At 41.1% G+C, this 19,628-nt stretch overlaps 3 protein-coding genes across 5 annotated transcripts; all 3 read right to left on the bottom strand.

The window, feature by feature from the left end:
• Window positions 1-1,108: 1,108 nt before the first annotated feature.
• On the bottom strand, window positions 1,109-2,280 carry LOC117957188 (free fatty acid receptor 3). The gene is given in 1 exon segment (XM_034892784.1): window positions 1,109-2,280. A coding segment is annotated over 1 exon segment (1,065 nt). The 5' UTR covers window positions 2,174-2,280.
• Window positions 2,281-4,382: 2,102 nt separating this feature from the next.
• Window positions 4,383-9,342, bottom strand: tekt2 (tektin 2 (testicular)). Its single transcript, XM_034892856.1, has 10 exons — window positions 9,239-9,342; window positions 7,907-8,066; window positions 7,631-7,756; window positions 7,199-7,404; window positions 6,976-7,119; window positions 6,763-6,877; window positions 6,489-6,596; window positions 6,209-6,352; window positions 5,535-5,614; window positions 4,383-5,154 (listed from the first exon to the last, which is right to left on the bottom strand). Exons 2-10 carry the CDS (start codon window positions 8,060-8,062, stop codon window positions 4,950-4,952), a joined length of 1,284 nt encoding a protein of 427 aa, XP_034748747.1. The 5' UTR covers window positions 8,063-8,066; window positions 9,239-9,342; the 3' UTR covers window positions 4,383-4,949.
• A 213-nt stretch (window positions 9,343-9,555) lies between these two features.
• Window positions 9,556-17,325, bottom strand: usf2 (upstream transcription factor 2, c-fos interacting). Of its 3 annotated transcripts, none has more exons than XM_034892839.1 (11): window positions 16,710-17,324; window positions 15,977-16,020; window positions 15,590-15,756; window positions 14,530-14,649; window positions 14,086-14,242; window positions 13,738-13,825; window positions 13,437-13,481; window positions 12,888-12,946; window positions 12,691-12,782; window positions 11,957-12,085; window positions 9,556-10,993 (listed from the first exon to the last, which is right to left on the bottom strand). In XM_034892839.1, exons 1-11 carry the CDS (start codon window positions 16,745-16,747, stop codon window positions 10,904-10,906), a joined length of 1,029 nt encoding a protein of 342 aa, XP_034748730.1. In that variant the 5' UTR covers window positions 16,748-17,324; the 3' UTR covers window positions 9,556-10,903. The 3 variants fall into 3 exon arrangements, with proteins under 3 accessions (XP_034748730.1, XP_034748732.1, XP_034748731.1); XM_034892841.1 differs by having other exon boundaries at window positions 15,590-15,702; window positions 16,710-17,317; XM_034892840.1 differs by lacking the exon at window positions 13,437-13,481 and having other exon boundaries at window positions 16,710-17,325.
• Window positions 17,326-19,628: the final 2,303 nt, after the last annotated feature.

Consider the following 19,628-nt stretch of genomic DNA (forward strand, 5'->3'; position numbering starts at 1 on the left):
TTTACTTCATTTACTAAAACATTCCACTCTGTTCTGGTTTTCCAAAACTGACTCTTTTATCTTGGATTTATTGTCTTTATCCTTTGGCTGATTGTAGCGTGTTGCAGCAAACAAGAAGTTAGTCATATTCATTCAAGTATTTTTTTTTCATTCATTAAAAACAACAGACAACTTACACAATACATTTGAAAATGTTGTACTTTATTGTGAAGGACATTTTTAAACATATTAGACAGAAAGCTAAATAACAAGTTCAAAAACCATTTCTTAACTTTCATGTTTGTAAAAATGGATAATATCAAACATGAAATTGGTAATAAACTTTTGTGCCTTCATGTTTTCATGTCTCATCACAGCCATTGACTGTAACATTAACAGTCTGGTCACAGCAGGAAATGTACAGGTGTCACTAATAACATTAATGATCTGCTTCACATATGGGTTTAATTAGGGTGGGTCGTAGTTAGTGACACTGATTGCACCTGTGTTTGAGGAGTCCAACCATCTGCTGTGGGGAAGGTGCGCTTGCAGGACAGGTTGTCTCTTTCGGGTGAGTTGGGGGCTTCCCCGGTTAACTGACAGACACCAGATGGAGCCATTTGTCACCAAACTAATCGTCTGAGGTAAAGTGCAGTCCTGTTTTCCACTGACTGGTTTAAAACTAGGATTTGTTGAATCATGGAATTGGATTTTTTTTTTTTATGTGCAGTTTCCTTGGTCAGAAACATGGATTTCCAGGTCTGCTAATAGTTCATTTTCCTTGACGGGTTGGCAACTTGTTCAGCTATTCCCATTGTGTAAAACACAGGAGAAACTGCACAATGAGTCCTTTTTTACATCAGCAAAAACACTGAAATGACATAGGATAACATCAATACTCCAAATACAACTTTTGTCATCTTTTTCTTCAGAAACGTGTATTTAAAAAAAAATATTCTAACCTACTGACAGTGTGATGTGCACACACAGGCCGATACATAAACATTATCTGGATAGTGTGCTGGTTCATATGCTGGGAGGTGATAAACTGGATCTGATCCAGATGCCAGGGGTTGGAAGGCACAAACGCTCATCGTCTTCTATCAGACTTTCCATTAATGTTTTTATCCTATTTGTCCTCCTGACTCTCTTTGGTCTCCTCGGCCCCCGCCTGGCTCCTCCCGGAGAGTGTATGTGGTGTCCTGACAGTTGCAACACCGTTAGTGCTGTTACACTGATGCCGACACCCCTCAATGTGGCTGAATTTGCTTTGATATGCACAGATTCTTCCCATCACCCCCCTCGACACTGCTGGCGACAGCATCGTCATGACCACAGGCTCCAGGAAAACATTACAGGAGCTCGTCAGCATGGCGAATGTCCTCCATTCAACATTTTCCTTCAACACAAACCCCACAATGTGCGAGGCGTTGTATGGTGCATAGCACACCACAAACACAGCCAGGGTGGTGAGAGCGACAGTCAGGACTCTTTTCTTCCCCACAGGACGCAAATTTGAGCGCCACACCAGGGTGACGCAACGCAGGGTGCAGAAGGATGTCACAAGAAGAGGCAGAAGAAACAAGGTGATGGCCATTTCCAGGCGTAGAGGCAGCAGAACAGCCAGATGGGAGGCGTTGAATTGGTCATAGCAGGCTAAGTTGTCACCCTTAATAAAGACAAAGTTCCCCCCTCCTTCAACCACCAGGGCAAAGCTGAGGTGAAGGAACACCACGGCCCACAAGGCAGCACTGATGAAGCAAGAGATTCGAGCCCGTCGGTATATCTTGTAGATGATTGGAATTGCGATGCTGAGGTAGCGCCCCACTGTCACGGCAGTGATGAACAGGCAGCTGCCGTACAGCGAGGAGAAGAGGAAAAAGCTGTAGACGGGGCAGATGGATGCTGGCAGCCTCCAGTCCTGAAGCAACGTCTCCAAAGCCTTTACGGGCAGCCAGGCCACGAGCGCCAGGTTGGCCAGGCACAGGTTGAGGGCATAGACCACGTTGGGTGTGGTGCCACGCTTTCGGGCCTTGCGCACATACACAAACAGGACCAGCAGGTTGGCGGGGAGGCCCAGCAGGAAGGTGAAGGTGTAGACAAAGAGGGCGACATAATCCTTGGTATCCAACTGCATGTCTTCAGTTTAGGACATGGACACTGCTGAGAGGAAGCACGGCCTCCAATTCACCATGGCAAGGATGAATCTTCAAACATGTTGACAGGAAAGTCTTGACTAAAACAAGCAAACGGCCTATTAGACGAATAGTTAGGTGCACGGTTGTCCTGGTGTCCTCTCTATTAACCACATCTTTTGGTTCTCCATTCGTGGCAGCAATGTTCGTGCCCAAGATGGTACGGGAGCCGCTGTAGTGCCAGGTTTCTCAAACTCAGCTCTGAAAAGTAGTGAACATCTCTGAGATAGGTGACAGTGAGGAGGAAGAGAAAAAAAGGAGGCGGTGGCCACAAAGGTGCTGATGCATGTGGGCAGGAAGGGGGCGAGGTGCACACGACATGACAGAGATGCAGATAAGGAGATGCATCCACTCATGCAGAAGCAGGGGGCATTTAGCAGGCACCAGGCTGCCTTAATTGCCCTCTTGGTGGAGGGCAACAGACAGGTAGCATCTGGGCCCTTAAGTGAAATGATTCAGAATAATTCAGCGTGTCAGGAAGCACATGGACATCCCCTTAAAGCCTAGGTTGTCTAAATGAACTGGAGGGCCAGGCAGTAAAGTCATAAACGTACTGGATGATAGTCTATGCGAGGACAGGATGGGTTGGGCTGTGGGAAACGCAGGACTGTTAGTGGCCTGACGATGTTTCTCACAGATTTATGGTAGCAATTGAGTTCTTGTTTTCTATCTTTTTTGTGATCACATTTTTTTTAATATTTTATATTCAGAAATTATTAACCGATACAAACAATACACTGAGACATTGGAACGTGGAAGCAATTGATTCATTTAGTGTGTCTGTGTGAGAGTGAGTGTAAAAGAAGTTATAGAGCTGAAAATCAATGTGGCTTGTTGCAGAGGCATTTTTTTTTCTCCTTTTAGTGCAGGATGACCGATACCAAGAAGCGATTTTCCAAGAAAAGAGTGTGCGGGTGCGTGTGTGTGTGTTGCAAAGGCATTTTTTAACCTTTTAGTGCAGGATGACCGATACTAAGAAGTGCATTTCCAAGACAATTGTGTCAGTCATCTTTACCTTATTCATTCGCTGAAGTAATTGGCATTCACCTGTCACATTTCTTGTCAGTTTGTTTTTCAGGAGGTTGCAGTGGGTGTTTCCAACACGAGGGCCCTTCAATCTGTCACAGCTGAGTTGTAAATCACAGAAGCTAAAGGTTTAAAGGACATGGGTATGACAGTCTCAATGATTAATTGTGCCAATATTGCAAAAAGACATAAATCCCACAGTGTGCTCCAATGTTCTTATCTTGCCTAATTCTTAACATAGTAGTACGCTCGAACCGAACCCCTACACCTGTAATTCTTTCTGGCCACTCAAGACATTGACATACCATCTTTTGAGTTGTCATGGCTAACGTGTTTAGCAAACAGTTGCTTTACGCATCCAGTAGTAACAGAGAAATATTTTTATTAATTTGGAGATTTGGAGTCGTGTTTCTGGCCACCTGATGAATGTAAGTCTAATATTCACTCCCTTTTAGCTCTGTTGTTAGGTCTCCACTAACTCTAAAGGAAATACCTTGCTCTTTGTCTGCTAAATTCTCCACCATGTTCACCAGCGAGTCTCTAACTGTCCCTGTCTGCTGTCTGGTGCTGAGCAGGTAAAGTACAGTAGGTTTTTAGAGCTATTTAGCTGAAAACAGCTGCCTGCTGCAGCCGAAACGACACTGTGAGAATGAACTATCTGTCGGTTCATGCTAACGTCTTTCACATTGTCCCATTGTCATTTGATAAATTGCTATATTTATCAACATTGATTATAGCTGCTTTAATGCGTCAACTAGTTCAAAATGACAACACCTAAAAATGTACTATTTTGATAGTGGTTTATAGTTTCAGATTACTTAGGTTTTCAAATTCTCCTGTAACTTTTTTACTATGTAATATGGCACTAATTAATGGGTAAATTGACAATGTTTTAGTTAGTACAGTTTTAAGTGATTCTAGTCAATTGCTGGCATAACTAGATCAAGTCAGCATGCAAACATTAGTCTACAGGCAAGCATACTACTGTATTCTCCTGTGATTTACTGCAGTAAATCTCCCTCGGCACAAACCAAACATTTCCTAAAAGCATTTCTCTACCATCTAAATCCTCATAAAAATGCAGCAACTGACACAAACACATCCATTTGGAGACATAACAGCTTAGGTAGGTGAGTTTTTATTTTTTATTGTCTGAGGGACCATGTTTAGTGCCCAACCATATTTTTTTTATCTAAACCCCTCATACTATATGGGTCATTATCACTGTCTTCATGCTCCAAACAGCATCAGTTGATCAAACAATATGAAAAGACAAAACAAAGCCATTAGATGTAATGGTCAATAAAGGTAATGACCTTACCACTCATGAACACGAATTATTGCATGAAATTACTTAAAAAGACAACCTCAAATGCATAAATACATTCAGATGCCAAAAAAATTTCCTTTTATGACTTTTTGTCAGGAGGGAATGAATATAATCCATAGATTTTGGTGAAATTTAAAAAGACCCAGATAAAATATAACTCAACACAACTCAAAGCAAACTAACCACATAAAGGTCTAGACAGGTCAGGAGAGGATTACAGTTCTTGTTGAAATAAATTAAATTCAGGAAAGTGTTTTGTTCTTGAGCAGTAATGGGAATTGATTTAAGACACACAAATTGAGTGTATCAAGTGTGGACAAATCATTGGCTACAGGGCTTAAAGCATGAAGTTAAAGCTAAAAATGACAAATCAGCTTAATGTTTTTGAGTTACGTTCCTAGAAATTGGATCCAATCATCTTACTGAGCCAGCAGCTGCAGGTTTCCCCTGCCACTGGAGTTTGTTAGTGGAACCAGCAGCACCGGGGTTTTCTCACTGCAGGATGGTGATGTGAGGCGGGTGCGGGTGTTCATGGTTCGTTGTTCCAGAGACAGGGCTTCTTGTTTTCTGGAAAGATCCTGCAGCATGCGGGAGTGATGCAGCTTCATCTTCTGCAGAGAGTGCCTGAGGGAACACGGGATAGGAGAGACAAACAAGGGTGAAAACCCTCCGACTAGGACACAACTGTTATGTTTTTTTCAATTTCAATTTTCAAGTTTCAATTTCTGTAGGCCTGCACATTTAATTTTGTATTATTGCTGATTCTTGTTTGTTTAATTTGTTGGTTTTATAACAGCACCATGTACAGTACGTGCTAGAGAGTAAAATGACTGAATGTTATGGTTGTCTTTTTTTTTTTTTATGTTTTGATGTTGAATGTGTTTGACTTGCCTATATGTGCAACCTTGCTTGAAGAAAGGTCTTTGCTGATGAACCGGTAAACAGAGATGTGAAAAGCCTAATAGCTTTTAATTGGTGATCACAAAAAGGAAACGGTGACTCACTGAGCTTCAGAAAGCTTCTGTTTCAGAGCCATCATTGTGGCCTCCAGCTGTTGGACTTCATTAACAAGGCCGCGCTGCACCTGCAAACAAATATGAAAGAAAATATTAAAGGAACATTACCCCTAACAACCTTACCTAAACACTACTCTTAGTTTCATTGCTACTCCTAATATTCTTTTCTTATTTTTTTATTTTTTTTTAAAGGTCTCCTGACATGGTGCTCTTTTTATGCTTTTATATAGACCTTACTGGTCCCCTAATACCCTATCTGAAGTCTCTTTCCCAAAATACAGCCTTGCTGCAGATTTAAGGCCAAATTTTCTGGGTGGGCAAAGCAGAGAAAGGGGAGGTAACATGAAAAGGGCCGATGTGGAATCTTTCAGGATTCCAGATTGACCATGGGCAGGCTGGGGGAAATCACATTAATGTTAAACTTCATAAAGTGAAATTTTAACGCCATGAAACTTTAAGATTATTTTTGGGCATTTCAGGCCTTTTTATAGGACAGATTGAGACATGAAAGAGGAGCGAGAGGAGGAATGAGATGCATCAAAGAGCCACAGGTCAGAGTCAAAACCGAGGCCACTACATCGAGGAGTAAACCTCTGTATATGGCCTCCTGTTCTACCAGGTGAGATACCCGTTTGATCAACTACACTGTGCTTTATTTAAACCTCATCTCTGCAAAGGTCCATGCCAGGTCTGTTGGTTCTGTTTTCCAGTCGAGTGTGAGCCAGTTTCAGTGAAGCCGTCTTTGCCTGCAGATCTGCATCCAACCCGTGGATGTCGCTCTCCATTTCTGCCATTTCATTTTCCGTCTACAGGCAGATGTACAGACAGTCAGAAACACTTCAAGATAAACAATCTCTTACCTATGAGGAACATGGCTGGATTGAATGCATGCATCAGCATGCTTAATCTCAAATCCCCAGTCCTACTATTATAATAACTCACATTTCTTATTTGCCACTCCAACTCATCACGAGCCTGCTCTTCCTGGTGCTTGCGCTTCCGAAGAGCGAACTCTGTGGCCAGGCGCTGAATGTCCAACTCATTCTGCAGCTAAAACAACAGGAAAGAGAACAAATTAATTGCAAATGTGCCACATTTGATACAATAGAAGAAATTAAAGTAGAAACGGTGCACGATATCCCCAGATAGGTGGGAAAGCTTCTACAGGTAGTATTTGCACTTCAAATGTTGTCAAGTGTTATTGCATTATATACACCTGGGCTCTGGTGAGACTCATGTCTTCCCTCATTTGCTGTGACACCTGCAGGGCCTCCTGGGCACGAGCCACATTGTACTGGCTGAACTGGACCCACTCCTCGGGGGTAGAGGAACTACAACAATGACATTTTAGCTAATGAGGCTTGAGTTAACCAGGAAAGTTGGAAAAAGAAAGCATCACCACATCATGCACCCTCATCGCAGTGAATACCCAGATGGTATGCGAGTTGGGTTGGTCTTCAGGGAGATCTGAGATGATTTTATAGTAAGTGAGAGGCAGGACATATCAATGTCCAGGGCGTCCATCTTGTTCTGGAGGTCAGCAGTCAGCTGGTGCCGAGCCTCCTGCAAAACACTGGGAACAAAAACAGAAACTGTTGTCAGAAAAAAAAGGTCCCTCTGCACTTTTTGCATTGCACCACTGCGTCTCTTACCATAGTTGCTCAAAGGCTTTGTCTATGTGTTGCTGCAGAACTTGCTGCACTCTTTCAATGAGCTCCACTTCTTTTTTCAGCTGTTCGTCTACGGGGTCAGTGGCAAGCTCGTACCCTCGCCGTCCGTCCCTAAGCGTCAAGCATTCACTGCCAACCTCCAGGGGAACAGCCGTCGCAGCCAGGGCCTGCTCGGTTTGCTCTTTAGACTGTCCCAACACACATCATGGCTGAGTATGAATATGATTGTTATTTATTAAAGGGAACGTTTCACTCTCCCCAATTTCACTTTACATTTTGAATTGAATGATTTCAAGAGTATTAATACTTCCTAAAAGGGAAACACAAAATATATATGAGTCCAACCCTTTGCACTATTATGATTATAAAATGGGACAAAGTCTCAGTTGTTTTAGAAGTTTTTGGACAAATCACCAGGGTAAGAGCCTCCATCTCTTCATCAACTCTCCGTGCACAGGTTTCTAACGCCTCTTTCCACCGGGCAACATCCCACACCCGGTCACTCAACCTGCGAGAGGTATCGCTTTCATCCCAGGTTGTCTACAGAGAAAAGGCGCAAGGAAATGACTGAGGGGAGATAAAAAACAATGTGGATGTACAAAGTACTGTGTGGACAATGCATGGAGTTATGGAATTTACCTGGTCTAGAGTGACACTGACTGTTTAGCTTTCTCACCAACATGAACCTACCTTACAGTTGGTCTCGTTGCGTAATGACCTCCCTTCCTGACGGATCCCATTAGAAACATATCGCTCATGTTGTGCTGTGGCAGACACCTGGTGGTTGTTGTCTTTCCACTCTGACACAATGTGACGCAGGCCGGGCTTTGCAGGAAGTGCAGACATCCTACTGTTGCAGTAACATGCAAACAATCAGATCATTGTATTTGTCCTTGTACAGTCGAATTCTCAGGATTTGTTTTGGGAAGCATATTGATACCCAGTTGAGTTTCAGAGTAAACACAGGCAGACATGGTTCTGCTACATGCAGCACAAAGTGACGCTGAGAGATGATGCAGCAGAATTTGCATTAGTAGGTTAGTCAATATCCATTTAACACAGATCTGTTTTCAAATAGTATTACAACTGAGTTTCCAAAATCCTAGTGTCGATCAGTGGAAGTACATTTCCAGGATAATTGCCTGCATCTGGCGCGTAAAATCGTTTTGCAGCAACAAGATAGCATGCTACACACTGAAAATGACAAGTTTTGGAGAAGATTTTGATCGTGTAATAGATATGGGTTATATATTATTATTATATATTATATATTATAGCCTTTATATATTAGACTCACGGTCCATAAAAATCTAACAACAACGACAACAAAATACAGATAGGCCTACACTAGACAGACACAAATTGGTGTAGTGCAATATTTTGTATTATACATAATATACACCAATTAATTTAATATTTAATGTGGTGTTTTCTTTTGCACGGTGCAAACGAGTATATAGATATACATATCCTTAGGACAGTATGACCGCGAAAACAAAGTTGTTGTGGGAGTTGTATGTACAAAGTGCATTTAGGGAAATTAAGTTGCATTTAGGTAAGCACATTCTTTAATTATTTCCCTTTTTGGCAGATTTTATAGGCTACTTTTTTATTACAGTTATCCCAATATATTATGTAGTGCACTATAGTCGATTTTGCACTCTGGCGATAAAGTCATATAATGATTAATGTATTGCTACCCATATATAAAGTGACTATAGGGGTGTTCTATACGTTTGAGTGCAGCGTTTGCTAGTAGGACTTGTGTGGGAATGGAGGGGAATCTCTTAGGGGCAATGTGTTGAGCAAATTACTTAAACCAGCAAATAACACATTATAAACGGCTCATTTGACATCAATTGTATTTTTTTTACCTTACCGAGGTAACAAATTAACCATACATTTTACGATTAATCCAAAACATGACGCTTCTCATAGCTGTTTACAAAGCTGAATCTCAAACACTGTGACGACGAGTTTAATATCTAATTTCAAAGTTTCATCACATTGCGTTTTACTCACTCGAATTCTAGAATGTTCAGATAGTCGGTGACGGTGCGTGCTGCTTCTTCTGGCCCAGGTTTCCTATGGTAACAACTCGAGCCGTATCCAGGCAACGAGCCTAACGTTCGACTAAAATGCTTAAATAATTCAAGTCCTGGGGCAACGTTCAAAACGTCCACCTATGACGCCATCGGCCAACAAAGAACGTAAAGACGGTGACGTTAGCCCAAGCTCTTATTATTCCAGCTTGAGTGTCATGGTATGCTACGTTTTAAAACCTGCAAACACTTCATACAACCACACAAAATGTAGGCGACATCCGCGATGAACAACACTCGGGTATAAACACTCTTTATTGTAGTATCAGAATTAGTCATGCCAGTGGTTATATCTCCATGCTGTGGTGACTTTCAGTGTAGACAAAAGCTGGTTAGTTACTATCATTGCTCGCTTCCAAACTACTCTGCACATTCTTGACCATGATTTTTTTTTATGGTCTTTGGTCAGCATCAAAGCTTCCCAAAGTTTTAAAGGATAAAGGGAAGATTGCAGAAAAAGCCATCTCAGGTGTCCAAAAATGCAGCAGGACTATTGGACCAAACAGAAGCTGGTCTCTAACCAGTACCTCTCATGACTGAACCTCTATTTAAGTGCATTACACTCATGACCTATAAGCAGATACAAATCAACCATATTTTAATGCCCGTTAAAAATGATCCTCCTATTCTCATTTATCTGTACATTGCACCTAATGGGGACACACGAGAGATCTAAACTCTGTGTAAAGACTTCATTGAGTGCACTATCCCCATTACCTGAGCTATGTGAACACCAAGACTCTCCCGACAGGCTTCTATTAAGGCCTTGCACAAAAAAAAAAAAAAAAACTCCATGCCTGTGCTATCAAGCTGTTTTGACTTTCAGAGAAGTAAGAGTGGTTTTTTTTTTTTTTACCAACATTGGATTATGTTTATAAAATGTGTGAGCTCTGCCTGGTGCTTGGAGTGTCAGTGTACAGAGGCAGACATGGAAAAAGTTACCTCAAATTGTACACGGATAAACTATATACACATCATCCACAGACAGTAAAACTATCCTTAGTAACAGTGATGAGCATGATCAAAATATCTGATTTGCCCATTATGCGTTGGTTTCTGGGGAAAGTAAATTCTAGAATCAGCTTTTCTTTCTTTATACACGTTCCTTAAACACTAATAAATTAAACGTAAATGGAAGCTATCATTCATGTCACATTTAGTAGTTTCAAACACAGCAAATGTCAACAACAAAAAAAAGGAAGTAGGAGGAGAAGTTCGCGGTACGATTAAAAAAAAAAAAGTGAAATTATTAAAAGTAAATTTTTCTGTGGCAGGTTCATAATTTAAAGTAAAAACAAAGTTGGGTGCAAGCTTGGTGGTGCTGTGCTGAGGTCGTATTCCTTGAAGTATAGGTGAGACGTTCGGTTAGCTACACAGTTAACGGATTTTAGAGCATTCAGCCTTAAACAGCTGGAGGTGGAGGAGGCCTTCGTAGTCCTTCAGTGTTTTTCTCGAGCCCTGTGTGTGTGTTTGTGTGGTCCAGTTTCAGATGGAAATTGTCTCTCATTGTTATTCCTTTCCTTTGTTCAGGTGGGTGGGTGATTGCGACATTGTGTTTGTGATGTTTCATGTGTCCAGTCCACAATCACTGTGGTGTTGCATCTCCATTGACTTCTACGCCGTGCTGCTGTAGCTGTGCCCGAAGCAGTGCGTTATCATTCTTCAGTTCTTCAATCTAGAAAAAGAAAAGGAAGATAATTAGACACAATAATAAACAGAAAACAAGGTAGGAGGCTTTGAAGGTACATCACCGGTTAAAACGTCAAGGTGTGTCTGTGTGTCTATGACACAGTGAGCACAGGTGGTAATTTCAGGATACTGCCCCATTGAATTTTTTTCTACATTACCCAAGATTCTTTGAATTATCCTTTGTGAAAGAACGTAGCAATGACAACGATTCATGTTTATTACTCCAACTGTAATTATAATTTGGATGTTGTCGCTATTAGCTGAAAACTAGTAACTCCTTTGAGTTAGTTTCTATAATGACATTGTTATTGGCATTAGACTTTTAAAAGCAAATGAAAGACCTACTTTTTTATTCGGGATTTTAATTGATTGATTTATTGATATCTTTATTTCGAACATGCAAGAGAAAGTATATACAAATATTTGAGCTTTATTTGTTCATCTATTTATGTATTTTAGCCTGTGTGGTGTATGTTGGTATACCAAGTTGGAGTTTTAATGCATTTCTAATCCTGCCTCTGGTGTTGACTCACTGTACTATGATGACATTTATGATAGCATTTCCTCAGTACTTGATTTTATTTTTAGTAAATAATGGTATTGAGTGTTTTATTAGTTACGAAGCCCCTTATTGCTTTGTGTGGGTCCTGTAAAGCTCTGTGTGTTTACACTTCCTATGTATAAAAGGGCAATACAAAAAAAACTGACAGCAAGTAGAAGAGCATCAAAAAAGAGGCATTGAATGAGTTACGGTATGACGTATTTTACTTTCAATATTTTTGTGTTTCGTATACTAACACGTGGTTCAAAAGTACGACATGCCAGATAAAAAGGGCTACCTTGTGTTCCCAGGCCCTCCACCTTATACGTTATGCTTCTATCGCACAAAATGATAAATGAAAAAGGCTGCGTGAAAGCAAGGCATGACAGGTTGATATTGGAAGTTAACCTGTTGTCTAAGCAGCTCGTTGTCCATCTCCACTCGCTCCACCTCTTTGTAACTGTCCTGCAGTCGCTGGTTACTCTGACGCAGCTCTCGGATGTAGTCACAAGCTTTGGACAGGATGCCGCCTTTACTCTGCAAAAAAAAAAAAAAAAGAGCACATTGAGATGTTAAAAGACCAAATGGGTTCAATATGTCTCATCACTTGCTTTATTGCCAATTCTTCTTTTTAACTGTTCAGTTTTTCCCTCCCATTATGTCACTCACATAAAACTTTACTCCTAATGTAACGGACGTTTACTAATATAAAATAGTTGCGCTCTATAACCTCAATAGAGTCTCATTTCGGCTGAGACGCGGAGTTAGTAGCTGTGGTTAAACTTGGTGTTTTAATATGACTTTCAGAATCCGTTAAGCAAGCATACATTAGGTGAAAAGACAGAATGCTTAGAAAATGCCCTAATTCAAGTACGGAAGTGGTCAGGTTTATGAAGTTTATTTAACCCAGCGTGGACATTCACCTAATCAATGTGAAGACATGAGGGCAGAGAAAAAGACCACAAATATAAAGCAGACACTTTCAAGCCAAATGTGGACATTTCAGCAGTTTGATCTTTAGACCCAGATGTAATCTTATCGAGAAAGACAGGTAGCCCACTCTCACTATTTAACATGCATTTGAAAATAGATGGGCTTTTAGAAAACATTGTTTTGAGGGCTGATTTCTGTACCGCACTCACCGCTCCAGTTCTGCTGTCTATGCTACAGTCAGGGATGATTTTTGAAAGTGTTACAATCCAGTTGTTAATCTTGTCTCTTCTTCTTCTTTCCACTGCAAGATATAAAAAAACTTTTTTTGACTTCGACACTCATCTCTAACAAAGATAAAAATAAGACATAAAACAAAACATAAAGCATAAAACAAGTGACCACATACCTTCATTGTGCTGTGCTCTCCGCCGCTCATCCCTGGGCGCCCGTGGACCGTCCACCTTCCTGTAAAGACAGCAAAGCAAAACAATTACATTATATTTAAATTGTCCGATTTTCCATATTAACCAAATATGCAACGCCTGAACTAGAATCCAGCGAACAAAAAAAATAATCTTTAATGTCAGATGAATCTGAACCTTCTTTGGCTTTTGTTATAATTTTTAGCTGGTTGACGAGGAGAGCCCAAACGCACAATTAACTTTTCTTAATTAGCCACGAGGAAGATGGCGCAGGCACAGCTGAACCTTCAGGTCCTCCACGGGTCAAATGTTCGTGGGACTCAGCCACTGAATAAGGATGTATGATTTGCTATTAGCCTTATTTGTGTTAATGGGACTCAGTCCCAGGATACAGCTAGCCTAAAGCTGCCTGTTAGCTAAACCTGTCAACATATCATTCACAATACAAGGATGCTAATGATTGATTAGTGAGCCTCTGTCTCTACAACACATGATGGGGGCAGGGTGGGGGCGTATGTGAAAGTTCATCTCACCAGTCTGAACTGCCATGCTGCAACATCTCGCTTTCACCAAGGTCTCTGGGGATGGCAGGTAAGTAGGACAGAGTGTGGTTTTCAGATGTTGGATGTTTTAATTGATGGATATTGATTTTTCTTTTTCTTTTTTGTATCTTCATTTGTACACACAATGACAAAACTATTCATTCCAGAAAGGGAAGGAAGAAGTAAAGAACATCCGATCCAGCGTGAAGGGATATGAAGTCGGCCAAACAGGTGGGGAGAGTTATGGTGAGTTGGTAACTTCAGGGATGCAATAGTGTCTTGTTATACTCACGCAGTGTAGGTGTGCGTGCGCGGTGCGATGGTACGAGGAGCTGCCGTCTGTAGCACCTCGGGGGGGCTCATCATCACGTAAAACTGGCCTGGGTTTCAAGAGACAAAAGACAAAAAATTAACTTTTTTTTTAACCAATCAGGAATGTGATCAAATGTGGTCAAAGGATATCAGGAAATGAAATTAATGTAAGCCTAATGATGCACATGCAACGTGAGTTTTGGTCATCATTAAAATCCCATCCTTGAATAACTCTAAAATTGTTATTAAATCCTCCTGACAAAATCTGTTGACCCATATGTATTTCGTTCCGTCCCACATTTAGTAAGACAAGGTGGTGTTTTCTCACCTCCTGCCTGTGCTATCGTTGGGTCGGCGGTGGCCTGCACGGACACGGCTGTTCCATCGCTGACGGTGGCGGCGGGGAAATAAGCGAAACGTGTCTCTCCTCCCACAGTCTCCCCGCCAGGACTGCCCCCGTTACTGAAAGGGTTCTGGATAACAGCCTGGCAAACGGTGGAGTTGGTAAAACAGTAAACAACTCATATAAGGTAAGGCAAAAAAAAAAAAAAAAAGTTCATGTTTACTGCTTTATAGTTTTGGTTCTAGGCACAAAGGTGCAATATGAACCAAAGCTGTGGTTTCTGTAATCAAGGGACTCACCAAAAAGTACTCTGTGTGTTGATGTTACAACTCAGCTTTTCTTTTTTGCTTTGACATTTTAGTAATGGATATGAATGCTACAAAAATCACATCTCTACACCTGCTCCAGTCTCACGGTACATTTACTCACCTGTGCCACAGCCTGAGATGCTCCTGCGAATGCGGCAGCGGAGACGACGCTGACAGCTCCAGTCCCATCAGCTGATGCTTCTAACTGCTCGTCTGTCACCTGAACCACTCGGTACGTCACCTGGGGACACAGCACAGAGAAGGTTCACAAAGTGATCACAGGGGCTGCATAATTAATCACAATTTCATTGAAATTGCAATATCGAGTACTGCAATATCTAAATCGTGGGGGGGGGGGGGCAATATCGCAGGTGGGGCAAAACATTCTGAATGAAGTATCGTGGTGCTGCAGAGACGTCCCATCCTATAAATTGTATCCTACAGACTAAAGAACAATCCTTTGTTTTGTACAGATCCTCGCAAAAAAAAAATAAAAAAAAATCACACTATAATCATTTACAATTTTTAGTTTTCAATGAAAATTAGAATATTGATACAAACATGATCATTCCCTCCAATATGGTGAATCATATTGCAATCACAATATCAGTCAAAATAATTAAAATCAGATACTTTTCTTCATATCGCGCAGCCCTAGTGATCACACTGGGGGTTCTTTGGAAGTTCTGTAGGTTTTACTCCACAACCTCAAAATGAAACCAGAACTTGTTCATAAAAAGCAGCCCACTTCACCCGGAGCACAGCTTTTGACATTCTTTGGCCCCTCATATAAAAAGGAGATGTTAACAAATTTAACCTTTAGATCAAAAAGTGTTTGTTCCGTTTTGCCCAGTGTTTTCCGATGAACCCTCGGGGTTTGTGGTCATTTCTCGAATTCCAATTAGTTACTACGACGTTGCCTGGTGTGAACGTTTTTAGGACCAATTTACTTGTCATTCTAACATATTTACCAACGGACTTGAAATCAACCCTAACCGCACACTGAACTTCAACCCTTAAAGTGAGCGTTAACCCCTCTGCCAAACAGCAATTGTCCAATCATAGGGAAGCATCTGTAACTTAGCATGGCAGGCATGCAGAGCTTCGGGTGTCTCCCAAACCCAGACCTGTTGAAGCGATGTGAATGCTGCATGTGCAGAAGAGAGGTTTTCTATGCTCACCTGTCCTCCACTGTTCTCTGTGCGGAACTGGTACTGCACATTGTCAGCGAACGCAGCCTGCGGGACGCCGGTGATGGTCACTGCAGTCTGCTCCTCCGTCCCCACCGTCTCTCCTGCAACACACAGGTCAACATGTTGTAAATCTGAGACTGTGCACCAAGGCAGACCTAAAAACACAGAGGTGGGTGGATGCAATTCTGCACTACAGACATGGACACGTTTTGCTCAAAGCAGGATTTTTTATAAGAACATTGGTTCAAGGTCAAGCCTTAGACTCTATTGTGTCTCAAAGAGTCCAAAACCTAAATGTGCATCACATATTTTATTTAGAAAATTTAGAAAATAAGCAGATGGGTTGTTTAGGATGAGAAGAAACCAGGCTCCCACCTTCCTGTAACTGCACCACCTCTTCCGTTTCCTGTTTGTCGTGACTACAGCCAAAAAGAGAAAAACAGAGAGTCAGTTATTTATCATAAATGTTTAGGTGGATCAAGATGTCATAGCCACTCGTGGATTAAGCGCGCCCCCAGGTGGCCACACGAGCAGATGATGTGAAGACATAAATAAAGTGAAACAGAACTGGCGGTCAGGCGTGACACCAATCATGTTTTCTGCAACATCCAGAAGGAAACTTACAATTATTTGATAGTTAAAACTGAAGTCTAAAGGCTTTGATTAACTGCACAAGACAAGACACACTTTCCAAATAGCTATAATACTCTTAACACCGCCCTCCAGCTGTTTGATTTAAGCATTTTAATTCTTCAAGAGTTGCACCAGGGAGGGTAGGCTACCATAACAGCACCGTGCAATTAGTGTTACCCTGAAAATTAGACACAAGTTGCTGCGGGGCATTTGTCTTTCATGTCCAAATAAATAAAAGTCATTGTGGTTTTACAGATATGCAAAAGGATGCACAGTTTCTGTTGAAAATGACTTTATAAATGGCGAAATGCATCATCCTCGCAAGCTGCACACTGATACAACCAAAACGAAATGAGGCACTCATATTAAAAGTATCCGGGCCATGCAGGTTACTAAGAGAGCACTGGAAGGAGAACAAGCTTTTAGGCCGTGGAGGGAGCCATGGCTGAGCAGGAAGCGGGCAGCAGCCTCTCACCTCGCCGAGCTGTCCAGACTCTGCTCCAGCATATCCATGAAGCTTTTGCGGGTTTAAAACGCTGCTATTCAACGGCACTGATTTACGGAGATGGAAGCGCTGATCACGGGGACAAACACACGGGTCATGTGAGAAAGACAGTCCAGGACACGTGAGGCACCGACCGGGCAAGGAGCTAAAATGGAGGCCGCTGCTGAGCAGGAGGGAGTCGTCTGCGTCTGTGCGGAAAACAAAACAAAAAACCCACTCCGGGGCGTTTACGCAGCTTCACGGGGACGGTGGTGCTCCGCTCGCGTGGTTCAGATCGTTAAAGTCTTTTAGATTAAGTGCTGGATGTACGGCTGGAAGAAGATTTCCTTTTAAATCGTTGGTTGGAAGTCTTTTTGTCCTTGGGTTTCCTTTTTGGTGCTCCGCGGCGCACAGCACTGTTTATCCGCGCAAAGCTGCGGCGACATGCGGCCGATAAGATACGGAGTGGACTAGTTTGTTCGTTTTAATATGAGATACAAGTTGTGTGTTTTTTTTCCACTGCAAGTGTTGATCTGGCGTTGTAAGAATCCTGATATAGTAACCCAGCATTCACGCGACTCCCTGAATGCAAATAGTTTTGTTGTTAAATGGATTGTCGTGTTTTCCTGTTTTATTAGTGCACTAAAACTCGGTTGATATGCCTTTTTGATTCGGACAGAACGATTTAGATAGTTTCCAGGGATTTCCTAATAGCCTGTGCGGTATTTATCTAACAGCTGACAATCAGCTCTTTAACGGCACTACTTTTTTCAGGCTCTCTGCCCAGGTGACCACAGAGATCCAATACGGGTTTTCCCACAAACCACATGACAAAAACTGTTCATGTGTGCCATAACCCAACGCGCAGCGCACGCAACGCTTCTCAAACCCCTGTTTTATGTCGTGTTGTGCGGCTGGTACTTCTTTTTTCCTTCGGATTGAGAGCACCGATTGAGCTGGGTGACAGTCAGAGGGGTTCATGTTGTCTTTGTGCAGTCAGTGTCAAACCTCATCCAATTCAGCTGAGGCGATCTGTCTCTGTCTTCAGACATGATGTCTTCAGCGGAACACGACACCGCGAATCATACAGCCCATAACCACGACTGAGATAAATATAGCTCACTTACTTAACCTGCATTTATAGCTTTGACTGCAATGTCTTTTAAATCTTAAGTTATCTTTAGTTACCTGTATGTGTGCATATTTTTAAGAGCCAAATCACAATAATTCTGTCTGTATGTGTGAGTAAACCTTTTCATTTATTTATTTGATTACAGTGTTGTAATGTTACACAGCTCTGTTTATACATTTCTTTACTCTAGTAGATCTTTACCTTTTGTATGTACGTTGGGTTTTTATTTCACAATTGCTTTGGCAATGTGAACATTTAGGCCAATAACAGTTTCTTTCAACTGAACAGCTGACTTGTGACTCACAGTGTCAGGTTCAATTCTGTGCAAAGACCCAGTAACACGGTCTCTAAACAGCACCTGTTTACTGGTTTATTGTTTACTATTTACTCATCATTCACATTGTAATAGCTCACTTATTTCTTATTTTTTCATCATTCTCATTCCATATTCCAGAGCTGTTCATACTGTTGATATTGTAATACATTAACATAATACTATTTGACCCAACATCCTTTGCACTATGGCCCATATTTAAATAATTTTTATTGCAGTCATGCCTCTATATTGTTTCTGTTTAGAGTATGTATATATTAGTGTGTGTGTGTGTGTGTGTGTATATATTGTTTTGTTGTTTTGTATGTGTAGAGTGGGAGCATTGAAATTCCAAAGTAAAATTCCTTGTATGTGTCCTCATACCTGGCAAATAAAGCTGATTCTGCTTCTAAGGCCCAGTTGAGTTGAATTGAGTGAGATTTTCCATGACATGCAGCCACACTGCTGACATCTGCAGTATGAGTTAACCACTAAACAGAGCATCATCGACACTCACTTTACATTTCAAATAAAACATGTTAACCACATACATTAGATAGAAACAACACAATGGAGTGTGTTTGGCACACCAATACCAAACAGACATTATTACACATTAAACGTGACAGAGGGGCGCTTGGGCAACTCGCCTGCACGTGAATATTTAAGTAAACAAGTATTGAATGGAAAATGTATACTTTACCTTGTTGATCGGTGTAATAACAATTCACATTAAAGCTCCAGGAAACAGTATGTTTTACAGGCACTGTGAATCTGAGCAGTCACAAGATGATTTAAAGGATAAGAAAGAAAAAAAGTAAAGTATTTGAACGCAATTCTGTTTCTTTCTGACCTTGTAAAATACGGAGTACTTTGATCATTTCAGTTCTGCCAAAATCCTCCAAATGGACATCTGTCTCAATCCACACTGAGGCCTTAACCCTGAAAAACCTTCACAGCAGCAGGGTCTAAAATATTCAATAACACATTTGAACTCTTAATTTGTTTAAAGATATTACCTCTTGATAATAAATATTATTGTCAATTAGTAATTACACAGCCAAACGTCCTTGTGAACATAACATTTTCAAAAGAAAGGAAATGCAATTAGGGTATGCCATATCATCTGATAGAAATGTGTATTAAACACAATGTTTTCATTTAAAAGAAATAGCTATTTGACAACTTAACATCCAGTGTTTATTCTTTTATTTCCCAAAGCTTTAAAGTTGGAAAATAAATATTGTTGCACTGTCTGACATTATCAATGAAACGTTTCAATACAACTTTTCATTGAAATACAGTATATGATGTTTACAAGAAACTAAAATAAAAGTTATAAAATATTCAAACCCAAGACTATGTAAGGGCTGCACCCATAGAAATAAAATGAATCCTTATTATTATGGCTGCACCATGCCTTCAGATGGAAACATGTACAGATGTATTGTGCATCTACACATTT

This window comes from Etheostoma cragini, chromosome 14 (genome assembly GCF_013103735.1).
Source record: "Etheostoma cragini isolate CJK2018 chromosome 14, CSU_Ecrag_1.0, whole genome shotgun sequence".
Classification (NCBI taxonomy): Eukaryota; Metazoa; Chordata; class Actinopteri; order Perciformes; family Percidae; genus Etheostoma; species Etheostoma cragini.